Source organism: Salmo salar, chromosome ssa28 (assembly GCF_905237065.1).
Source record: "Salmo salar chromosome ssa28, Ssal_v3.1, whole genome shotgun sequence".
NCBI lineage: Eukaryota > Metazoa > Chordata > Actinopteri > Salmoniformes > Salmonidae > Salmo > Salmo salar.
In genome coordinates, this window is record NC_059469.1 from 8,693,397 (window position 1) to 8,718,270 (window position 24,874).

Sequence of the window (24,874 nt, forward strand, 5' to 3'; positions counted from 1 at the left end):
AAAATCCTTAACTGCACTGTGAATACTTTTGTTATCAAACAACTCCCACTAACAGGTCCCCATCATAAAGGGAAAATAAAAATGTAACAAATACCTAATGCTGTAATGTTAGGAGTTATTTTAATTTTTTTTGCTACTTTATTAACTGGAGCTGTAATACAGGGAGAGAAGCAAGTCATGCAGGGAGTGGGGTAGGGGCAGGGTGTATCTTAGGGACAAGGGGAGCAGGGAGGGGGAGAGATGCACTGGTAGACTAACTTACTGCTAGTTATTTATCTCATCTTGTTACATAATGCTTGTCTTGACTGCATCAAACCGAGAGAAGCTAGCTAACGTCAGCTTCCGACCTGCTGTTAATATCAACAACCTCATTCAGATTATTAAGTAGCAGCCTACCTGTTGGCTCTTGGTGTTGTAGCTTGTCCTTCTCATTTAACTTTTATTATAATTCCATCTTCCATTTATTAGCCTAGATATCTCCTAATAACCTGCCACACCGAGGCTCTAGCTCTGACTGTAGCCTAGTGCTGGGTTAATGACTTGTGATTGGATGACAGCAAGCGCCACTCGTGAAAAGCAAGCGCAGCAGCATAAATTATAATGTTCTCTCTCTGCGTGAAGAGTGATATAAACCATCTGCATTGTGAATTCACTGTGCTGGGAGAGTGAGTGCAACCTTGTGGTGTACTCTCTCCAAATTTGAGTTTTTATTAGATTTGTTTTCCTCCCCCTCCCCCCCTTTCTGCCATTTGGCAGTACGTTCAACTGCAGACCACACGTAACCACGCCAGACCAAGACTTCCACATCTGGTTAATCAGCTTCTTGGCAAAAGAAAAATGCTCACTAACAAAGATGTAAGCAACCGGCCTCACAACCGCAGACCACATGTAGGCGAGCAGTTTGCTGATGTCAAAGTTGTGATCAGAGTACCTCATGGTGGGGTTATGGTATGGGCAGGCATAAGCTATGGACAACCAACAAAATGCACATGCGTTCCATGAGATCCTGAGGCATATTGTGAAACACATTTTCTTTTTCTCTTCTTTTTTTAAGGTATCTGTATTCCCAGTTGTGAAATCCAAAGATTTGGGCCTAATTTATTTATTTCACTTGATTGATTTCCTCATATGAACTTTAACTCAGTAAAATCAATTAAAGTGTTGCATGTTGCCTTTATATTTTTGTTCAGTGTGTGTATATGAATGACATAGCTTGAATCGCTCTACTGAGGTTAGCTGTATTACCTATTGTGTGCTGTCTGCTTCGTTGGCCTTTTTTCCTGAGTGGGCTTTTACTGCAGTCCTTTACACACACACACACACACACACGCGCGCATGCAGTCTGCAGTGCTGTCTAAATGACTCAAGTGGTTTCCATGGCTACCACCATATGTCAATATATGGCTGCAGAGATAATTGTAGGAGAGATGGAGACACACATACTGTCAAATGTGGACAATTCCAAAACGGCTTTAAAGGAAAAATCCACTCAAAGGGCTCTATTTTTTTGGGGCTGGCGTTAAAGTGGCGCTGGTGTCAAAGCGCACGTTAGTTTACAATTTCATCATGTAAAATCAGGCGCACTGTCGTTTTTTTCAGCCCTAACGCCAGGTTCGGCAATTTCCATCAGCCCGCTTCAGCTCAGCTGGGCGGGGTGGAAGTATTTGTCCTTAAAAACATGATCTCAAGTGATAATTTCAGGCAGCACTGATAGCAATACTTAAGACTAACCAAAAGCTGGTTTTAGTGATAACGCAGTTGGTTATGGCATGGATTTTGACAACGGGAAAGCAGCCTATCCAGCCGTGACGCACACTGCCCATATGTGCATGAAACAAGAGTAGCCTAAAGTGCTTTTGGTGCCTGTATACTTCGTATTTAGAAACATAAAAACAAATGTTTTCCCATTGTTTTATTTAATTAAAAAACTAAGCATAGCCTCCCCTCTCAATGAAGGCTTCTTTATTTGTCTGCCGAATGCAATCGCGAAGTAGTCAAGACTGTCGATAAACAGTTTGACTCCTGAGACCGTTTGGAAATAGATCTTCATCACCAAAGCTTTATTAAAATATCAAGTTTGAGAGGAGTACAGCGGTGAGCTGACATTCCCTTTTTTTATCTACAGTGGGGGGGGGGGAAGTGTATTTGATCCCCTGCTGATTTTGTACGTTTGCCCACTTACAAAGAAATGATCAGTCTATAATTTTAATGGTAGGTTTATTTGAACAGTGAGAAACAGAATAACAACAAAAATCCAGAAAAACGCATGTCAAAAATGTTATAAAATTATTTGCATGGTGATGGTGTTCTTGGGGTCATAGGCAGCATTCCTCCTCCAAACACAGCGAGTTGAGTTGATGCCAAAGAGCTCAATTTTGTTCTCATCTGACCACAACACTTTCACCAGTTGTCCTCAATCATTCAGATGTTCATTGGCAAACTTTAGACGGGCATGTATATGTATTCTTGAGCAGGGGGACCTTGCGGGCGCTGCAGGATTTCAGTCCTTCGCGGCGTAGTGTGTTACCAATTGTTTTCTTTGTGGCTATGGTCCCAGCTGCCTTGAGATCATTGACAAGATCCTCCCGTGTAGTTCTGGGTTGATTCCTCACCGTTTTCTTGATCATTGCAACCCCACGAGGTGAGATCTTGCATGGAGCCCCAGGTCGAGGGATATTGACAGTTCTTTTGTGTTTCTTCCATTTGCGAATAATCGCACCAAATGTTGTCACCTTCTCACCAAGCTGCTTGGCGATGGTCTTGTAGCCCATTCCAGCCTTGTGTAGGTCTACAATCTTGTCCCTGACATCCTTGGGGAGCTCTTTGGTCTTCGCCATGGTGGAGAGTTTGGAATCTGATTGATTGCTTCTGTGGACAGGTGTCTTTTTTACAGGTAACAAGCTGCAGTTAGGAGCACTCCCTTTAAGAGTGTGCTCCTAATCTCAGCTCGTTACCTGTATAAAAGACACCTGGGAGCCAGATCTTTCTGATTGAGAGGGGGGGAAGTACTTATTTCCCTCATTAAAATGCAAATCAATTTATAACATTTGACATGCGTTTTTCTGGATATTTTTGTTGTTATTCTGTCTCACTGTTCAAATAAACCTACCATTAAAATTATAGACTGATCCTTTCTTTTTCAGTGGGCAAACGTACAAAATCAGCAGGGGATCAAATACTTTTTCCCCCCACTGTATGTATTGTAGGCAGGCCCACATTATTTTAGGCATCCAGATCCAATTTTTTGACATGCATAACACCCCCTCCATGATGTAGACTACGTGTCCATGCCCATCATGAAACGAGAGATGAGAACCTCTGTGAAATACCAGTGAACCTACTATTTAGAAGTTATCTGTAACCTGTAAAAAAATTGCTTGTTTTCATATGTTAAACACCCAAGACCCACCCAATAATTTTTTTTTAGTGTTTGTTTTTCGGTGAATTTTATTACAATCAAACTTAGAATGATTCACCTTCATGGCGACAACATCCGTGGCACGCTTGCAATGCCATTTCTGGAGATGTGAATGTGATCTGATCTGTAAAATGGTTCCGATTATGTTCATACAACACAGGCCTATTTAGGAACAGTAACGGTGAGTGGACATTCTCCCTTTCTCTTTATATTGGATCTTTGTCCAGCTACTGTGAAAAGTTTATGTGCGTAAAACCCTTCATAGTCTGTTTTAATATTATATGCCCACTGGGAGAAATTGTGGTGCCTGTGTGACACAGCCTTTTTTAAAACAAGTTGTGTTTTTAGAATAGTTTTTACATTTAACCTTTTATTTAACTAGGCAAGTCAGTTAAGAACAAATTCTTAAATTCTCATTGTAAATAAGAATTTGTTCTTAACCCACTGTTGCCCTGTCAGTTAACTGCCTTGTTCAGGGGCAGAATGAGAGAGTTTTACCTTGTCAGCTCGGGGATTCGATCCAGCAACATTTCGGTTACTGGCCCAACGTTCTAAGTAATTGCATGGCTTCAATTGCATTCACACGGATATAGGGGCCTACTGTAAATTGCATCATGGCTGAGAAGGAATAATTTGAATCAAATTTGGGGCGGCAGGTAGCCTAGTGGTTATGTGGACTGCAAATGTTCAAGTTAACGTATTTAGCAAAGATAGGTCTACATTTTAATTCGTTTCTGTAAGCCATTTCACAAATTTAGACTAACATTGGAGTTGATTTCTAAGGCAATACATAAAATATTGTAAATATACAATTTGAAGCAAACACATTTTGCCATGGAGCACGTTCTGATTGGCCATTGAGGGCTAAGCCACGACTTGTTTGTTCATGAAAACCCAGCCCTTTCACGCTAATGCTAGCAAGTGCCAGTGGTGGAAAAAATACCCATTTGTGATACTTGAGTAAAAGTATAGATACCGTAATAGAAAGTCACCCAGTAAAATACTACTTGAGTAAAAGTATTTGGAGGGAGGGAGAGAATCACTTCAAATTCCTTTATCAAGCAAAGCAGACCGCACCCTTTTATTGTTTAAAACATTTCCGGATAGGCAGAGGCACACTCCAACACTGACATCATTTACAAATGCATTTGTGTTTTAGGGAGTCCGCGAGATCAGATGCAGTAGGGATGAAAAGGGATGTTCTCTTTAAGTGTGTGAATTGGACAATTTTTCTGTCCTGCTAAGCATTCCAAATGTAACAAGTACTTTTGGGTGTCAAGGAAAATGTATGGAGTAAAAAGTACTTTCTTTAGGAATGTATGTAATGAAGTAAAATTTGTCAAAAAAATGTATGGTAAAGTACAGATACCCCCCCCCCCCCACAAAAGAAAACGGCTTCAGTAAAAATACCCTAATGTACTAAAGTACTTTACACCACTGGCAAGTGTGCTGATAATTGTGGTAGTGAAAATAGCACAAATATTTCTTACACACCCCTGAATCTATAGCGCTACCGCCTGCGCTTAGAATTACCGTCATTTCCGGACTATTGAGCGCACCTGAATATAAGCCGCACCCACTGAATTAAAAAAAAATATACATATTATTTTGAAGATAAATAAGCCGCACATGTCTATAAGCCACAGGTGCCTACCGGTACATTGAAACAAATGAACTTTACACAGGCTTTAACGAAACACGGCTTGGAACAAAAAGAAATGGGCTTTAACGAAACACGGCTTGGAACAAAAAATTTTTTTTTGCAGTAAACGGTAGCCTACCAAGAAAGTCATTGGTCACTATCTTCCTCCTCCTGTGCACTGAAACCACTGAAGTCATCTCCTTTCAAGAAAAATTGAAAGCGGGAAAAATCCATATATTAGCCGCGTCATTGTTTAAGCCGCGAGGTTTAAAGCGTGGGAAAAAAGTTGCGGCTTATAGTCCAGAAATTACGGTACCATTGCGTTAGTTTTGGGGCTCCATTTAATAAACTTATCTTGGTATTTTGTTTATTAGTCCAATGTTAATACAGTCCAAAAATGTTTTGCGTGTCGGCAGTGAAGTTTTAAAAATATTGGACTTTCAATATATATATTGAACATGTAGGGTTGGTCCCAATATCCCTGAAATGTACCATACGAACACAGCGTATGTCTCAAGTTTGTTCACAAATTTGTTTACATCCCTGTTAGTGAAGTTCTCATATGTGAAGATAATCTATCCACTTGACAGGTGTGGCATATCAAGAATTTGATTAAACAGCATGATCATTATACAGATGCACCTTGTGCTGGGGACAATAAAAGGCCACTCTAAAATGTGCAGTTTTGTCACACAACACAATGCCACAGATGTCTCAAGTTTTTAGGGAGTGTGCTATTGGCATGCTGACTGCATTAATGTCCACCAAAGCTGTTGCCAGAGAATTGAATGTTAATTTCTCTACCATAAGATGCCTCCAACGTTGTTTTAGAGAATTTGGCAGTACAGTCTACCGGCCTCACAACAGCAGACCATGCGTAACCACGCCAGCCAAAGACAGCCAGATTCTTGGCAAAGGATAAATGCTCACTAAAAAGAAGTGCACAAAATTTGAAAGCACTTAGTTCATATGGAAAGTTTTTGATATCTTTTAGCATGTGAAACATGGGACAAGTTGCATTTTATATTTTTGTTCAGTGTAGTTTAAAGCAGTATAATAAATATTGATGACATCCAAACCTTCTGTTTCCATTATAATACTTGAATACGTGTTTCGTTATTCAATTTCTTGCAGAGCATTATGTGAATATTTCAATTAATCACTGCAGAACAATATTTCCTTTGTTGGTAGGTTTTTTTAAAGCAATGTATGTACAAGATTCAATTCTCCCTGCAACTTCACCAGTCAGATGCTACAACTGCTCTGTGACCCTGAATGCCAGATTGTGGTAATGTGATCCGACTGATATCCGTGGTGCTGAATATCATATTGCCACTATTGCACATGCAAAGGACAAAAATGTATTGTGCGGCAATCTCAACAATCTCTACCAGTCATAAAGTTTCAGACCCCTGACCTAGTACAATGTAAGGCATTATTTAGGTAGCTACATAAGAGAATCAAACTCAATACTCCTCTCCCTCCATTTCCCTTCATTTCTCTCTCTACTCTCCTTTTATTCTCTCCCAACTGAATTTAATAATCTTTATTGACAGGATATGGATGTGTAAATGTTGGCAAAGCCGAAGAGTTCGAAGCACTTTAATTTGTACATATAGGCAAATGCATCTCTGTCCCTCTCCGTATCTCTTTCTACCCCCCCCCCCCACCACACACAAACACACTTTCTCTCTCCACCCCTTCAGCCTGAGAACCTACTGCTGGCCAGTAAGATGAAGGGAGCAGCGGTGAAGTTGGCAGACTTTGGCCTGGCCATTGAGGTGCAGGGAGACCAACAGGCATGGTTCGGTAAGACCACGCGCACACTCTTTATGGACAGTGTTTTGTCATAAAAAACATACTGAATGTACCAAACATTATGAACTCTTTCCATGACATAGCTTTCACCTGGTCGGTCTATGATCCCTTATTGATTTCACTTTTTAAATCTAATTCAATAAATGTAGTGGAGGAGACAGGTTAAAGAAGGATTTTTAAGCCTTGAGACAGTTGAGACATGGATTGTGTGTGCCATTCAGCGGGTGAATGGGCAAGACAAAAGATTTGAAGTGCCTTTTTGAATGGGGTATGGTAGTAGGTGCCAGACCCACCGGTTTGTGTCAAGAACTGCTGCTGGGTTTTTCACGCTCAACAGTTTCCTGTGTGTATCAAGAATGGTCCACCACCCAAAGGACATCCAACTTGACAACTGTGGGAAGCATTAGAGTCAATATGTGCAAGCATCCCTGTGGAACACTTTCGACACCTTGTAGAGTCCATGCCCCGACGAATTGAGGCTGTTCTGAAGGCAAAGGGAGGGGTGGGTACATTTTGAGTAACCTTCATCAGACCTAAATCTTCATTTTTTTTTCTCTTCTGCCTGGCAGGTTTCGCAGGCACCCCTGGCTACCTGTCCCCTGAGGTCCTGAGGAAGGACCCCTATGGCAAGCCTGTGGACATATGGGCCTGTGGTGAGCCTTTAACCTCTAACTGTAGGTGAAGAACAAATAGACGTTGTCAGCCAACACGTCACGAAGATGGGGCCTGAAGCCTGCTTTTTGATTCTGAACAGTCAGATACTGTAGCTAGCAACAATGACAAGAATCCGCCTTGCGGGGAATCGTAGGTGGCTCGTTTCAGCTAGTTTTATCATGTTATTGATACAATGTCTTGTTTTTAGGTGTTTTGACTTTTTTTTTTTTCATGTCGTTGTGCCACTATGTTTTCAATAAACATTTGGAGACTAAATACAAGTTACACGTTAACAGTCTAAGCCATCCGTGTCTGTTTTGCCCCATAGTTACACACGTGTTTAAAGCCGGGCTGTGGTGCAGAGATCATACATCTTACACCAGTTTTTACAGAAACTCTAACCGCTCTCTTTCTGTCTCTTTCTCTCGGTCTCTCTCGACCTCTCCAGGTGTTATTCTGTATATCTTGTTGGTTGGCTATCCTCCATTCTGGGATGAAGACCAACACAAACTCTACCAGCAGATCAAGGCTGGGGCCTATGATGTGAGTCGGTGTGTGTTTGCGTAGGGTACAGTGTAGAGGTTGGCTGGACAGCTGGTGAATTTTTAATAGTGTCCGATTGAGAGCTGCACCCCAGCTATTGATCCTATCAGCCTCCTGACGCATTGCAGAGGTGTGTGTGTGTGTGTGTGTGTGTGTGTGTGTGTGTGTGTGTGTGTGTGTGTGTGTGTGTGTGTGCGCAAGGGGGTATCCTCTCCTTGTCTCTAGTATTCCGGTTACACAGTTAATGAAGACTGGTTCTGAGATTTGACATGGCAGACATTCATATACACACAATTTTCATGCGTCTGTCAGCGTTCTAAATTATAGGAAGCCATTGTTTACATGATATGAAACATGAAGTACATTTGTGTTACGTACATAATGCAAATGATGGGCTCTGTTTCTTTTCCTGCCTCTCATCTCTCTCCATATATCTCGCTCTCTCTAGTTTCCCTCTCCCGAATGGGACACTGTTACTCCAGAGGCTAAGAACCTGATTAACCAGATGTTAACCATTAACCCTTCCAAGAGAATCACTGCTGATCAGGCTCTCAAACACCCATGGATCTGCGTAAGTACACACACACAAACCTGTATATGCCAACACAAAATCGCACACACCTCACATACTGCTTTGTGTATAGGGTTGCAATGGGAGGTTTTAGTATAGTTAACTTTCAAAGTTCACCTGTACTACCAATTTTATGGATTTTTATCACATGACATAGTGCCCTTTTTGGGTACTTCAGGTTATCACAGGTGTCTGTAATTATCTCTGGCACTCTGTGGCCTTATCGCATTTCAAATAGTCAAATACGATGCTTTTAAAAATAAGACAATGATAAAGATGTAAAACATTATGGTAAATATTTAGGTTTCGGCATAAAATATCCTTTATTGTACCATGTCTGTCTTTTGTAAATGATTTGGCTTCAAACTGGTGGCAGTTGTCAAAGTCAAATAGTTGCAGAGTTAATTGAAAGTAATGCCATTGTTGATTTGATGCTTTTTTCAGTAATTAGTCTATTTTCTCTTGAAACAAATGGCCTATTAGAAAACCATGTACCATATGGGCACAGAAATAAAAACTTAATAATATATGTTAAGACATTTTTCATAAATATTCCACTATACAGTTCCAAAATTGCCGTAGACTATTATAAATTCCGTTAACTTTGGTGAATTACCGGTAGTTTTGCAACCCTAATTGTGTAATACTTCTCTCACCTCCTATAGCAACGTTCCACCGTGGCGTCTATGATCCACAGACAGGAGACAGTGGAATGTCTGCGCAAGTTCAACGCTCGGAGGAAGCTCAAGGTACACTGCTGCTACTACCCCTACACGTCTCTTCCTCCTGCTTTCCTTTGCTACCTCCACCCCTTACACCGTTCCTCCTCTTCTTCTCTACTCCTTCTCCACCCCTTACACCGTTCCTCCTCTTATTCTCTACTCCTTCTCCACCCCTTACACCGTTCCTCCTCTTCTTCTCCACCCCTTACACCGTTCCTCCTCTTCTTCTCCACCCCTTACACCGTTCCTCCTCTTCTTCTCCACCCCTTACACCGTTCCTCCTCTCCTTCTCCACCCCTTACACCGTTCCTCCTCTTCTTCTCTACTCCTTCTCCACCCCTTACACTGTTCCTCCTCTTCTTCTCTACTCCCTACACCACTCCTTCTCCACCCATACACCTCTCCTTCTCCTCTGGCTCACTATACCTCTCTACACCTCCTTTTCTCCAAATTACCCCCCCCCTCTCTTTAACTCCCCTTTACATATCATCTGTTTTTATTACTCATCTCTCCTTTCTCTGTCTTTCTCTCCTAGGGAGCGATCCTCACCACCATGCTGGTGTCCAGAACCTTCTCAGGTGGGTGTGTCTCCTCCCTCGCTCCAGTTAGAGTGAGGGGGAGGACAGATGGAGCTCTACTCCCTCCTTCCCTCTCCTCCTCGGTGGAGTCCACCTAATGTAGGTTTTTAGGCTGAGTATGTGTGTGTGTGAGTGAGTACTCAAAAGAAGTGTGTGTTCAGGACACATGTTTTGAAGGAAAGGAGGTGAAAGGAGCTCCTCTGTAAGTTCTGAGCAGATGTCATAAGGTGTCAGTACACAGAGGTGCTAGGTCATTGATTCTAGAATTGCAGACTGTTTTCTAGATTCTAGAATTCCAGCAGTACTGTGTTTTTTAGATTCTGTGTGTTCTATACCTGTCTCTAATGCACCTCTCTCTCCCCTTGTCGGCTCTGGAGTGTGTGCGTGTGCGGTTCACTCAGGAGTGGTGGATGTCTGTGGTGTCACAAAGGGCACTACTTAAGGCTCTACTTTCACTCTTCTGCTACTTACGATGATTAGGAAGATAACGATTCACCGATAGGCATCGGTACCGACTCAAACGTTTAAGATGGGACTGCATCGGTCCGCGGACTCCAAACCCATCCAAATGTTGCATGCATCGGTCAGGGAAAACGATTCAAGCGTTACGCGTTTCTTGCTCATATTAGTTTCTTTCTACCTTCTGAAAATACTGATGCATCCTCTCCTTCTGTGTCGAACTAAGCATGTAACTGCATTGACAGTCATTGATCTACAAGTCAATTTGCACGCCGAACAAGCCCAGGCAATATCAGTAACCTAGTCGAACTGCGCCCAGCTTCGCACGGTAGGCAGCCTGTTCCTGATCTTGCACATCTACGCCACGCCTTCAGCATTAAAATGCTGAAATAGCTTACCTGATATTAGGCTTTATTAGTTAGGTGACAACCTATGTAATTTGTTATCTGTGCGCTGTTAAAAGTAAGCTACCGGAGACTCATCTGGCTATAGGCTACCCGCTGAACAGAGCTTACAATAGATTTTATTTTGATTGTTCATCATCAGCAATAGCTTTGGTAGTATGGTTTAAACAATCAGTGTTTATGGTCGTTTTTAGATATACAGGGTGAAGGTGATCATTTCGATAAGAAGACCGCAATCACTTTGCGAGGCGCTGCATAGCAAAAGCGGGAGGCAAAAAGCAGCTCGCTGAACTTCCAAATGGTCAAAACCAATTGATTTTGAGATGAGGGTGGAATCCAAAGTTGACTATATATTCATTGGCTATGTCATAGCTCATTTGTAAACTAATATTGATGCATTACTTGCTCAAACACTTAGTCTGCAAAAATGACAAGTTTAATTGGAGGGTGATGGGACAATATGTAGGCTATGTTTCCCCCCTTAATGTGGTAGTGGGGTTATAGATGCCTAGTCTCCCTTATGGCTCATCTCAGGCACCTATATATATATACATACACCATAGACATATATCATTTACACACACATACAGAGAGGCCCAGCTCAGGAGCTCCATCCGCATCAGATTTGAATTTAGAATGGAAAATGAACGTGTTTATGCAACAAATGTTACTGCATCGATTTGTTCTCTAATCAAATCGGATAATTTCAAACTAAAACATATCAGTGCCCTTGTATCTAGATGCGTATCGAATTGTCATGAAATGGAAAGATGCTCGTCCCTAGGGTGAAGACCTGGCCTTAAGGGAATAGGATTTTTGCATCCTAAATGGCATCCTACTCATCATATAGTGCACTACTTTTGGCTACTATATGGACAATAGGGTGTCATTTGAGATTGGTCACTGTTTTGGGTTAGGCCAGCCCAGATTTGAATAGCTTCTCCCAACCTGACTATTTCTGTCCAATAGTGGGCCGGCAGCATGCCAACCCTGCTGCTGTGTCCTCCACCGCCTCGCTGGCGCAGGAAGGTACGTCACAGAGATACGCCCTCTTACTTCCTCTACACACACTTCCTGCTTCCTGTCTAAGTCCCTCCCACTTCATTCTATAAGGGAGCACCAGGTTATCTGGCCCCTTTTCTGAATGCAGCTCACGTTAGCCTGAAACACACACACACTCATGTGAGACTATATGGATGTTTTTTAAGGATGGCGCTAGTAACACATCTAACTCTACACATACTGTCAACAATACCACTTAGCCTCGTATCAACATCAGAAATCATCAAATTCATTAGCCTTACCATATCAACCCCCCTCCCCACCCTCCTCCTTTGGTTACGGCCATGAGAGGGGGTTGAGGGAGGCGGGGGCGTTTATCTGTGGCGGCTGACTGACTGGGGGATGGACAGGAGCAGGGGAGGCATGCTGCCATCGTCTGACCTGGGTAAAGAGTGGGTGGACTAAGGTCAGCGATCCCATGCGGACTAGGAAACTGTATAATGTTTCTGTAAGGGTTGGATAGGTGCAAGCAACATAGCAAATTCCACCCAGCCGATCATAGGACAAATTGGAGCTACTACCATATTATTTACACCTATCAGATCCTTTCAGATCTACACAAGTGTCTCTAGGAAGTAGGGTAATAGTAGTATTGACCCAATAACAAGGGTGCGAGAGTTAGTCTCCCCTGAGCGTGCGATTGATGCTCTGGTTCTGCATGAGGATGGTTGACAAAGCTGTACGCTTAGAACCCTCCAATCACAGGGCTCTCCTCTGAGAGTGGACCAATCGCCTGCCAGTAAGTCCTGAAGACGGATGACATCATCGCCCTATGAAAGGCATCTGCAGCTTATCCTCCCTGCGATTTCACTGCTTTCCCCTCCACTGTGTATGGCTGAGGCAGACTTTGCTCTCTGCTTATGACGCTCCGTCTTACCCAGTCACATCGTCACACTGTAGCCCAGATGAATTACAGTGTGAACAATGTTGCCTTGCTGCATGTGGACTTGTTTTCCATATACAATCCATTTCCCTTCCATTCTCTACTCCCTGAAGTGTGCACTCGTTCACTTTCCCTCCCAGAGGTAAAAGGATTGGATTGGTATGAGTGCACACTTGGACTTTCCTGTCTTCAGTGGCTATTTCTTCCTTGAAATAGCCACTGATCTGAGGTGACTGGACAGAGGAAAGGGAAGATGTTAGACAATGGCCACGTTCTAGGCTAATTGCATTGCAAATGCCTGTCTGCCAGATCTCAGGTGTTTAACATGTCAGCTAATCTGATGCCCGACTGAGGATGTGGCATGCAGCCATTGGTTGATGCAATGCACCATTGCAATGTAGTTGGCCTGTGACGCGACCGATATGTCCGAAGATGTTGGAACGGGGACCATGCTTGCCCGCCCTGTGGGTAGCTGGGTAGAAGATGTGGCGGGTGTCAAAGGTTAACCAATCAAGGCCCAGCTCTGTTCTGCTGTTTGCTGAATGGAAGCTATGCACCTTTGGGACTGTTGTTGATGTGGATGCTGCGTGGCTGGTCTGCTGCATGGCTGGTCCACTGCGTGTTCCAGCCGTTCCGCTGTGTGATATAAAGTGCATGGCATGCAACAGCTCTGATCAAGGCTGCAACCCCAAGTCGGAGCAGCTGTCTGCTCCGCCCGCCCGCCGCTCCGCTAGGGCGCAAGACTGTTCCCTGTCGATAGTACCACACAGTAAGAACACGCACGCCAGCAGTGCACGAACCACCACTGACAACTGACGCCTGCTGCCTAAAACATGTCTCCCACCCTCCCTCCCTCTCCTTGTTTCTCTCACTCTGATAATGCACCACTGAGACTTCTCTTTCCATCTCTTTTCTTCCCCCTCTCTCCCACTTGTTAACGGAAGGTAAGGAACCCCAAGAGATTGCATGCATCCCAGAATTGCGTGTGTGTGTCAGTAATACTTAAAAAGCAGTTGGGACAGCAGCAAAGTGAAATGCTTTAGATGAGACCAGAGTGAGATGACTGACTGGAGCCTCCTAAAGGAAATCAATAGTTTACAGTAACGTGACTAAACATCCGCCTCTTCTATCGCACGCTCATTCTCCCTGAAGTGTGCGCTTGTTCACTCCCCTTCGTGGAATAGAATGCCTTTGGCGTCAGGAATATGGTGGGAAACGCCCTTTAGTCCATGTTCACACCAATCCAATGCTTTTAACGCCATGAAAGGGTAGTTATTAAGTACACACTGCCGGCAGAAGGTATAGAGAATCAGACTGCGGTCTAGGAGTGGTTGTTGCTTGACTTGTGTGTTGCATAATGTGGGGACCAGGTTGGATGAATGTGACTGGAGAGATGTTTGAAGTCCAGTGCAATTCTCTTCTTATGCTGTATTCCCCTCTCTTTACAGCATGCAAAAGTTTACTTAACAAGAAGGCGGATGCTGCTAAGGTAATGGGTTAAATCTGATGTCATGTAGCTGTCACACACACTCCCTCTCTCTCTTTGGCTCGCAGGGGTAGTGAAGAGTGTTTGATTACTTGATTTAGTGGAGAATTAAAGGCTGTTGTATTTATAGAGGGAAATGAAAGAAATTAAGAAAGATATTACTCTCTTCAGTTTGTTAATTTTGTGTGTCTCAGCCCACGACCAACAACAACAGTAAGAACAGCATCGTGAGCGCTATAAATGCCATGAAGGACAACAGCATGGCTGCCTCACAGATGGTACAGAACCTTAACCTCCTCTCATCCCCTGTTCCCCTCCTCCTAGTTCCCTAACCTTCTACCACCCTAGCCTGCTCTCCTCCCTCCATTACCCTCATTGTATTTCCCTTCCTAGCACCTTAAAGTCCATACTCCCTTCCAAGCCCCCTAACTTGGCCCCCTAACCTCCATTCTCTTCCTAGTGGGCTTTTGTCTCTGTTGGCTGGAGTCTAAGATTGTTTCATCTTTGACCCTCCACAAACCTCTAACCCCTTCCCACACCAGCCTACATCTTAATATCAACTCGAACCCTAACCCCCAGGCACTTGTACAGACCTGGGTGTGTACCCAGACTTTTAAGACTAACTATGCTCCTCTTCTACCAGGAATCTCAAAATACAGTGGTTGCTACTGATGGGATCAAGGTGAGGGTGTTTGTGCAGAGTTAGGTTAACAACATATGAATAAGGCTCACTATGTGTTGTTAACCCCCCTCCTTTTCTCTCTAGGGTTCTACAGAGAGTTGCAACACAAATGAGGATGAGGATATGAAAGGTAGGGAAATTACACTTATCTATCTTCGCTTGCTTGCTCTTCTCTCTCTCCTTTTGCTTTGTTCTCTCTCTGTGATCTAACCATATATTTTCTGATAGATCTTCCTGTGCTCTATAGCTTGCAGTGTGCAAAGGTTTGTTTGTGTGTGTGTGTGTGTGACTCACCCGTGTATATGTGTGTACGTGCGTGCCTACGTGTTTGTGCATTATTTGTGTGTGCGTGCCTGTGTGGGTTCTAATCTAGGGGACAGCGTTGTGATGATGAGTCAGGGCAGTGCTACAGAGGAGATGCCCTCCCTACTGACCTCGTCTGACAACTCGCCTGCCAGTAAGTGTTTTCACGGCAACCACAACCTTTCGGGGACGTCCCTGGCAAAGACCCCACTCTTCCTGACCTTTGTGCCTCTTTTCTACTGCGTGTCTCCGACCTGTGCGTGTGTGTATGTCTATCCCTCTTCTTTTTTTTTTTCTAGCCTCCAACATTGGGAATCTCTCCTCTATACCCTTTTTTTTCTTTCTTGCTGAATCCCAAACCAGTCCCTTCCCCTTCCTCTCACCCCTCTGCCTTCCATTTGCACATTCACACTTGCCTCCACCACATGCACAAGTGCTCCAAAGCTGAGTAGTTTTTCCACTATAGTCATTTAGCAAATAAAAATCGGCCAAGTCACTCTTATCTTAAAAAGCGTGCCAAGTTACAACAAGTTACATATCTTCTGTAAATTTATACCAGATTGTCAGAGAGAACTCCATTGGTATCTACCTAGCTAGCTTGTAATCTTGGAAGTGTAGCCAGCCCCATAAAGAGATGTATGTGATAATTGTTAGTAGTGATGGGGAGGGGAGAATCAATACAGTTACATATCGCAATAATATTTTTGGATGATATATCGATGTTTGACTCCGGTGTTTTTCATCCTGTAGCTTGTTTTCTTTTGAAAATCTTTTTTAATAGGCAGCCAACATGTTTTCAGCACTTATTTCTCTGACTGATCATAACTGGTTTTCTCATGGCTCTTGTCTCTCTGCAGCAGACCTATAGTGAGCAATATATTTAGAACGTCAAATCGCTGAAATAAAATTGCAGTATCGAATCGTAATGCATATAGAATCGCAATACATATCATATTGGCACTGAAGTCACTTGATAATATTGTATCGTGAGGTCCCTGGCAATTCCCAGCCCTAGTTGTTAGCTAAGAAACGGTAACGTTAGCATAAAAATGTTTGGGGATAAGATAGAATTGGCTGATGTCATTGAGATTAACAGATTAAAATGAAACTCGATTTTCAGATGAGTTTCAAATTAAAATAACAATTACAATTAATCCCGGACCGCCCTAGGAAGACCCCCCCCCCCAAATCACCTCTACGTGAACCACTGCTGCTAACAATCCTTGGGGAAACACTGCTCAGGGAGTGGAAATTATTGAGGATTTAGGGGCTAATTTGACCCTTAAGATAGACACTTCGACTTCTTACAAAAGAATGGAGGTGTGCCTAATTATGTCACTTGCATTTGTTTGTGTCCCATTTCAAGGCCTGGCACGTGACAAAATGTAATACCTCCCAAATTAAGTATTTCACTGTTACTGAAGTTTATATCTTGTAAAACGACAAGGGAAATTTAGATATATTTATTAATGCTTGATTATTATTTAAATGTAAAACATGAATTGCATCATTTAAGTCATGAGTGTGTCCTGAGGTTTATTGGATTTCTCACCACTCTGAAAGTCACCCTCGCGTGACAACAAAGGGCCCTCTGAGCGAGTTGGTTGGGGCGAGGGGCTGGTTTGGTATTCAGTCTCTTTCTCAATCTTCACTGCGTCCTGAGAAACGGGATGACCCCCACTCCTTCACCTACAGTTGTGTGTGTGTGTCTTTCTCTCCATCAGGGGATGGTGAAGGAGAGGAGTCTCCTACTCTTATTCCTCATCTTTCCTTCTCTCTCGTCATCCTCTGGTGTTCTAGTGTGATCCTTCTCTCTTTTCCACTTCCTATGACAGTGTTGCTCTTTTCTTCCCACGCTGCTCTCCTATTGGCCAGTGCTCGTACAAGCGCTGAGCCAATGGCAGGCATCGGTTCTGCTTCTCAAAGTGCTGCTTGGACATTCGTCCTTTGTGTATTGTCAGTTTTCATAGTGCAGAAACACACTTCTCTCTGTGATAGAATATAATAGAGTAAAGTAGAGTAGGGAGTAGAATGAAGGGACATGTAGTTTAATATCAAGATCTAGTCAGTAAATTTCTTAATCAGCTGAGCTTCTCAGAGCCCCCCCCCCCAACGGTCTGTCTGTTTCAATGTCTTAACGAACTAACATCATCCATTACTGTTCCTTCATGTTGTGTGTGAGTGGTATGCACATGTCTGACAGCATACGTGTGTGTTGACCATGCGTTGTGTGTTCCAGCTGTTCCTCTGCATGATGTAAAGCGCATGGCGTGGAACAGCTCTGATCAAGGCTCCAACCCCGAGTCGGGGCACGCTCAATCTGCTTCCCCTGCTGCTCTGCTAGGGAGCAACACTGTCCCTGTCACAGTCAATACCACCACACAGCACAGTAAGAACACACACCGAGAGAGAGGGAGAGACACAGTTACATGCACTCATATAAGGGAGATACTGTATGCACACCACATAGAACAGACACACAAACTCATGACAGAGTTGGAGCACCCACTAGTATGAAGTTGTCCATTGTTAGCTGTCAGAGAGAGAAAAGGGAGAGAGGTGGAGAGAGAGTGGAATACATAGAAAGAGTGAGGGAAGACAGTACAGCGATAGTGGAGGGTGAGTAGTGAAGTAGCTTCTATTTAGCTAGATCGCTGAACTTCCATCTCTCTTCTCCCATTTTGTTCTTTCTCTCCCCCCTTTCTCTCCCTCTCTCTCCCTCTAGCTCGTAAGCAGGAGATCATCAAGATAACTGAACAGCTGATTGAAGCTGTGAACAATGGAGACTTTGAGGCCTACACGTGAGTACAGCTACGTTGTTTCACACATCTGATTACTGAATTACTAGCGTTAGTCTCTTGCTCGCTCTTCTCCTCCCCCATCAGGAGGATCTGTGATCCAGGTCTGACCTCCTTTGAGCCTGAAGCTCTGGGGAACCTGGTGGAGGGCATGGACTTCCACAAGTTCTACTTTGAAAATCGTGAGTCTCTCTCTCTTGTTCTGTCACATACAGTGCATTCGGAAAGTTTTCAGACCCTTTGACTTCTTCCACATTTTGTTACGTTACAGCCTTATTCTAAAACGTATTAAATCATTTTCCCCCCTCATCAATCTACACACAATACCTCAATGAAAAAGTCAAAAACAGGTTTTTAGAAATGTTTGCAAATGTATAGAAAAAATATTTAAACAGATGCCTTATTTACATAAGTGTTCAGACCCTTTGCTATGCGACTCGAAATTGAGCTCAGGTGCATCCTGTTTCCATTGATCATCCTTGATGTTTCTAAAACTTGATTGGAGTCCACCTGTTGTCAATTCAATTGATTGGACATGATTTGGAAAGGCACACACCTGTCTATATAAGGTCCCACTGTTGACAGTGCATGTCAGAGCAAAAACCAAGCCATGAGGTCGAAGGAATTGTCCGTAGAGCTCCGAGACAGGATTGTGTCGAGGCACAGATCTGAGGAAGGGCATCAAAAAATGTTTGCAGTATTGAAGGTCCCCAAGAACAGTGGCCTCCATCATTCTTAAAAGGAAGAAGTTTGGAACCACCAAGACTCTTCCTAGAGCTGGCCGCCCAGCCAAACTGAGCAATCTGGGGAGTAGGACCTTCGTCAGGGAGCTGACCAAGAACCTGTTAACCATGAGATTCTCATCACAAAATTGTCCAAGTTCAACTTTTACCCTGATGCCTTGAGATGGATGAAATCATACCTTGAAGGCAGAACTCAGTGTGTCAGAGTGAGCAATGAGCTGTCGCCCACTCTTAGCTATGATGTGGGCGTGCCCCAAGGGTCAATACTGGGGCCCCTCCTGTTCAGCTTGTACATTAATGATCTGCCTTCCGTCTGCACTGGGTCTGAAGTTCAAATGTATGCAGATGATACAGTGATATATGTGCATGCAAAGAGCAAACAACAAGCTGCACAAGAACTCACTACTGTCATGGTCCAGGTTACAAAGTGGCTCAGTGACTCGTGTTTGCATCTCAATGTGAAAAAAACAGTTTGCATGTTCTTCACAAAGAGGGCAACAGATGCTACTGAGCCAGATGTCTATGTGTCAGGGGAGAAGCTCCAGGTGGTATCTGATTTTAAGTACCTTGGAATCATACTTGATTCCAACCTCTCTTTTAAAAAGCATGTGAAAAAGGTAATTCAAATAACCAAATTCAAATCGATGATACTCCCCCACTTAACATACTGCTTGACTAGTTGGACCCAAGCTTGCTATACAACATTAAAACCTATTCAGTCTGTCTACAAACAGGCTCTCAAAGTGCTCGATAGAAAGCCCAATAGCCATCATCACTGTTACATCCTCAGAAAGCATGAGCTCCTGAGTTGGGAAAATCTTGTGCAATACACCGACGCATGTCTTGTATTCAAGATCCTAAATGGCCTGGCTCCCACTCCAGTCAGTATTTTTGTTAAACAGAAAACCCAAACATATGGCAGCAGATCCACAAGGTCTGCCATGAGAGGTGACTGTATAGTTCCCTTAAGGAAAAGCACCCTTTGTAAATCTGCTTTCTCTGTGAGAGCTTCCCATGTCTGGAATACACTGCCATCAGACACACATAACTGCACCACATATCACACTTTCACAAAATGCATGAAGACATGGCTAAAGGTCAATCAGATTTGTGAACATAATCCCTAGCTGTGTATTGCCGCTTTCCATGTTGTCTGTTGTCTGTAGCTTGTGAGGTGTGGAAACACTTTGTTGCTTTTATGGATTTTGTCTTGTTGCTTTTTGTTCTATGTTGCTCTGTCTGTATGCTACATCTTGCTTGTCCTATGTTGCTCTGTCTGTATGCTATGTCTTGCTTGTCCTATGTTACTCTGCGTGTGCTCACTGTTCAATGATTGTCTATATTGTAATTGTTTTTAATAACCTGCCCAGGGACTGCGGTTGAAAATTAGCCGGCTGGCTAAAACCAGCACTTTTACTGAAACGTTGATTAATGTGCACTGTCCCTGTAAAAATAAAATAAACTTAAACTCAAACCTGATGGTCACTCTGACAGAGATTGAGAATTACTCTGTGGAGATAGGAGAACCTTCCAGAAGGACAACCTTCCAGAAGGACAACCATCTCTGCTGCACTCCACCAATCAGGCCTTTATGGTAGAGTAGCCAGACTGAAACCACTCCTCAGTAAAGGCACATGCCTTCATGGAGATGCCCAAAGGCAAAAGGACTCTGACCATGAGAAACAAGATTCTCTGGTCTGATGAAACCATCATTGAACTATTTGGCCTGAATGCTAAGCGTCATGTCTGGAGGAAATCTGGCACCATTCCTACTGTGAAGCGTGGTGGCAGCATCATGACGTGGGGATGTTTTTCAGCAGCAGGGACTGGGAGACTAGTCAGGATCGAGGGGAAAGATGAATGGAGCAAAGTACAGAAATCCTTGATGAAATCCAAAACGCTCAGGACCTGACTGGGGCGTAGGTTCACCTTCAAACAGGACAACGACCCTAAGCACACAGCCAAGACAACGCTGGAGTGGCTTCGGGACAAGTCTCTGAATTTCCTTGAGTGGCCCAGCCAAAGCCCGGACTTAAACCCCATCGAACATCTCTGGAGAGACCGGAAAATAGCTTTGCAGCGACACCTCATCCAACCTGACAGCTTGAGAGGATCTGCAGAGAAGAATGGCAGAAACTCCCCAAATACAGGTGTCCCAAACTTGTAGCGTCATACCCAAGAAGACTCTAGGGTGTAATCACTGCCAAATGTGCTTCAAAGTACTTATGTAAATATGATATTTCAGTCTTGTATTTTTAATACATTTGCTAAAAATGTACACAAGCTTTGTTTTGCTTTGTCGTTATGGGGTATTGTGTGTGGATTGAGGGGTAAAAAATGATTTAATCAATTTTAGAATAAGGCTGTAACCTAACAAAATTTGAAAGTCAAGGGGTCTGAATAATTTCAGAATGCACTGTACATGCAAACACACATACAACGAATGAGTTCAGCAGAAAGATTCAAACATGTTTTATCTTTGTTCCTACAGTTCTGAGTAAGAACAGTAAGCCGGTCCACACCACCCTGCTGAACCCCCACGTTCACCTGATTGGAGAGGAGGCTGCCTGCATCGCCTACATCCGCCTCACACAGTTCATCGACGGTCAGGGACGCCCCCGCTCCAGCCAATCGGAGGAGACCAGGGTGTGGCATCGCCGTGACAGCAAGTGGCTCAACGTCCACTTCCACTGCTCTGGGGCTCCGGCCGCACCGCTGCAGTGAACTGGTACACACACACACACACACTCTTACACTAACTTTAGAACATTGAAAGGGTTAAAAGTTCTCACTCTCTCGCTTTCTCTCAGGTGTCCAAACGCTCCAGGCTATTGGAGTGTAAGTTTTGGGGCGTGTTTTCGGCGTGTGTTTTGGGGGCGTGTCCTCTGTGGGTTGACCAATGCCAGGAGCCCGGCCGGGCAAGACTGCACCCTCTCCACAACACCAACCAGTCCAGTCTCTCCTTTGATCCGCTGGGGGCCGGCCAAGTGTGGATTCCGCCCCTGTGGGATGATGCATGCATCTGACGGCCAATAGGAGGGCTCGTCCTTTGACCTCTGACCCCTCCCACCCGGCAGCCATTTTGTCTCCCGTCCATGGCAGCCATTTTGAGATGAGAGGAGCGGGGAGGAACGGGTTCATGAACTTGTGATGACAGTTATGAGAATGAGTATACAGTGTAATATATGACTAGTACAAGATAACACCCAACCCTAACAAGCATTTATATATACGATGAGAGGAGAGTGTGTGATGGTAGTAGATGACAGGATTTGCTCTTTCCCAGAGAATGTAAATGGAGAATTCCCAAGCAGAATTCTATATGGAAGGACAGTTGTTTCAATCAGAAAAATGTAAGAACCTGATGCGAGAAACTTGATATCAAAAGGTGAAGCACCAAAGTGTAGAACTTTAGGCTTTGTACGAGTTTGTTGTTTTATTTGTAATTTTTTTTGAAGGGACGGTAGGGGTGCATTCGAGAGCACTGTTTCTGTTGTGTTTTTAGCCTTGTGTTTATGTTGCGTTTCTGTGGACTGAGTCTGATGTAGTCAATTTTAAGCGACTGAGTTAAAAAAATACGTTTTGTGAAAGTGAACCTGCAGTATGTACCTGCTGTCTGTTTAATCGTTCTGCAGTGGGAGATGGCAAATTTGGGGGAAAGGCATCTGCATTTTAAATGTTTTCCTTCTTCCTCTCCCCCTTTCTTGTCCTTTTTTTTGTGTGTTTTTAAGACTCTTCTCCTTTTTTTTTTTTTTGTCCCTCCATTCTTCGTTTCTCACTCCCACCCCCTGGCTGTGTATAGATGGCGTGTGTGTGTGATTGTACTTAACATGTACGTGTGTCTAAGAGTCACTCAAAGTGCATGACAAAGGGGTGGACACTTGTCTAACACACACCAACCAGCTCTAGTCACATGTCCATGTTACTGTCACCATTTTGACAACCTCTGACCTCTATATATAAACACACACACACACGTATACCAACACATACACCTCCCAAATTCTTATTTCAACCTCATGTCCTGAGCTGTCAGTCTCATAATATCCTGTGTAAATGCATATCGTGTACACACGCGCGCACACACACTGTGGTGTCAGGTTTTGTAACGTATCTTCACCACTGCACTGCCCATGGTGAAACTCTGGCACTGTTGTTCGTGTTTTCGTCCCATCATTAGTAACTGTCTCCCTCTGTTTGAGCGGTCTGTTTATCTGTGTGAATGTGTGTCTCTGAGTGTATATATATATATATGTGTGCGTCTCTGTTTGCTGGTTTGGGTTTTGTTGACAGTTTAAAAAAAAAAAAATTGTTACTCTGCTTTTTGGGAAGTTCTGCATTCTATACACGCGCGCACTAAAGTTAGGCCAACTATTAAACTGATCAGACTAGCTGGTTAGAATATAACAGGGACGGAAGGGACTGAATTCAGATCAGTTGTTGAGGATGTAAATCTGTTACACACACACAGGAGGAAATGGAGGGTAAACGAGGAGACAACTGAATTTGTATTGATTACCAGTTAATGTATTGATTTTATTTCACCCAGACAGTGGGATTTTAGTCCTTATATTGCCCATTCAGGTGGAGAGAAGTGTTCAGAGATCAGAGAAGTATTTATGGAGTTAAACCAGAGAGCAATGTATGCATGTTTCAGTTTAAGCATCTCCACTGTGCACCTACCTGAACTAGGACGGAGGATAGTTATTATATACCCTATCATATTTGCATATTTTGAAATGAAGAAAAATAAAAACTCCGCCTCCGTCCAGCATATTAAATAGGTGACATGAGATGATAAAATAAACAAAAAATACTACTTAATTACAAAAAGGATTGAGGAGCCTTAGCTTGTTATGAAGCTCATTGTCAGTACTCTCCCTGCGTTGTGATGTTAACCTGTCGGGCTGCGCTTTCTTTCCCCAGCAGTCGTTGGATGCTGGAGTTTTTTTGCATGATCATGATGTACGGTAAATTAAAACCATGAATTGAGGACGATCAAATGTTTGTCTAATTGTTAGTAGGTCCTTTATCATAGCTTTGTTATTCTTCAAAACTTGGATCTTGAAAGTATTTAATAAAAATACTATTTCAGCACCGTTTTGTCTCCGTGTCTCTCTTAATGTAAAGCTAGGGGCTAGATTATATCAGGCCTGCGCTAGCCGCCACCCACACAGCGGATATTTTGGAAGTGTCGGAGGTGGAACTGCGTTAGCGCTGTAAAATCCACAAGCGGCTCCTAGCATTGGCTTTTCGCGGAAACTGCCATTGGATTCAACGAAACCACCCAATTTTATAATCCGACATAATCCTTTGCAGTGGCCTTAATTCATGCCGCTGCATTACAAGTTCAAAAACGTAATTGTATGACGTTCTATTGTCTACACCTCGATTAGACTGATAGGCTATACATCCACATCCAAATGTATATGAAAGCATGCATAAGACTCCAATTTCTAGCTCTGTTTTGAACTTATAACTGTAGGGATAAGGGAGTGGTTTGTGGCATGAGCAGCCACTCGCCTATTTGTCAGCTAATACCGCAGTTACACTTCCAAAACATCCACTATGTGGATGTCTGCTAATGAGGTTTAAGGCTTGATCTGATTAAATCGAGGCCTAGGTGTTCCAATGTCCTGCTAACCCTAAGAATGCAAGCCCAGTAGATTTCCTCTAAGTGGTGTGCTAGGGAGGGCGTAGTGGTTGCTGGTTTTTCCTTTCAATTAAGACCGAGACAATAATTAGTAACCATCAATCAAGTACAAGGGAAGAGCGAAACCCAGCAGACACTCGGCCTTCTGTGGAATGAGTTTGACGTGCCCTAAAGCTATTGATGGTGTGTCTGTCTGGCCTTTTAAGTCTTATTTAAAGCTTTCCTGTCCTGTTGTTCTCATGGAAGGTGACTCTAGCCTATGCCTATTTAGGGCAGTATTGGAACCTTATTTAAGGCAGACTGTGTATTCCTGTGTGTGTCTGAGATGTAGGACAAGTCTCTTGGTCCCTGTCTTCTCTGTGATTAATGAGGACACTGCTGCAGGTCAGCTTCTACACACACACCCCACCACCATCAAATACACACTTCATGAACACACACACACACACACACAC

General features: G+C 43.4%; 1 protein-coding gene across 12 annotated transcripts in view; it reads left to right on the plus strand.

The window, feature by feature from the left end:
- LOC106589429 (calcium/calmodulin-dependent protein kinase type II subunit gamma) overlaps positions 1–23,866 on the plus strand; it is a 37,520-nt gene extending 13,654 nt beyond the window's left edge. Inside the window, exons 7-23 of one of the 12 annotated variants that reach the window (XM_014179403.2) lie at positions 6,767–6,869; positions 7,448–7,531; positions 7,981–8,075; positions 8,524–8,646; positions 9,312–9,395; positions 9,904–9,946; positions 11,779–11,838; positions 14,203–14,243; positions 14,435–14,518; positions 14,884–14,922; positions 15,007–15,052; positions 15,296–15,379; positions 17,465–17,614; positions 17,951–18,026; positions 18,111–18,205; positions 21,258–21,494; positions 21,577–23,866. In XM_014179403.2, coding sequence (XP_014034878.1) covers positions 6,767–6,869; positions 7,448–7,531; positions 7,981–8,075; positions 8,524–8,646; positions 9,312–9,395; positions 9,904–9,946; positions 11,779–11,838; positions 14,203–14,243; positions 14,435–14,518; positions 14,884–14,922; positions 15,007–15,052; positions 15,296–15,379; positions 17,465–17,614; positions 17,951–18,026; positions 18,111–18,205; positions 21,258–21,490 — 1,440 coding nt within the window. In that variant the 3' untranslated portion in view covers positions 21,491–21,494; positions 21,577–23,866. The remainder of the gene's footprint in view (positions 1–6,766; positions 6,870–7,447; positions 7,532–7,980; positions 8,076–8,523; positions 8,647–9,311; positions 9,396–9,903; positions 9,947–11,778; positions 11,839–14,202; positions 14,244–14,434; positions 14,519–14,883; positions 14,923–15,006; positions 15,053–15,295; positions 15,380–17,464; positions 17,615–17,950; positions 18,027–18,110; positions 18,206–21,257; positions 21,495–21,576) is intronic. The other 11 variants (XM_014179408.2, XM_045710205.1, XM_014179406.2 and 8 more) reach the window with 11 other exon arrangements.
- Positions 23,867–24,874: the final 1,008 nt, after the last annotated feature.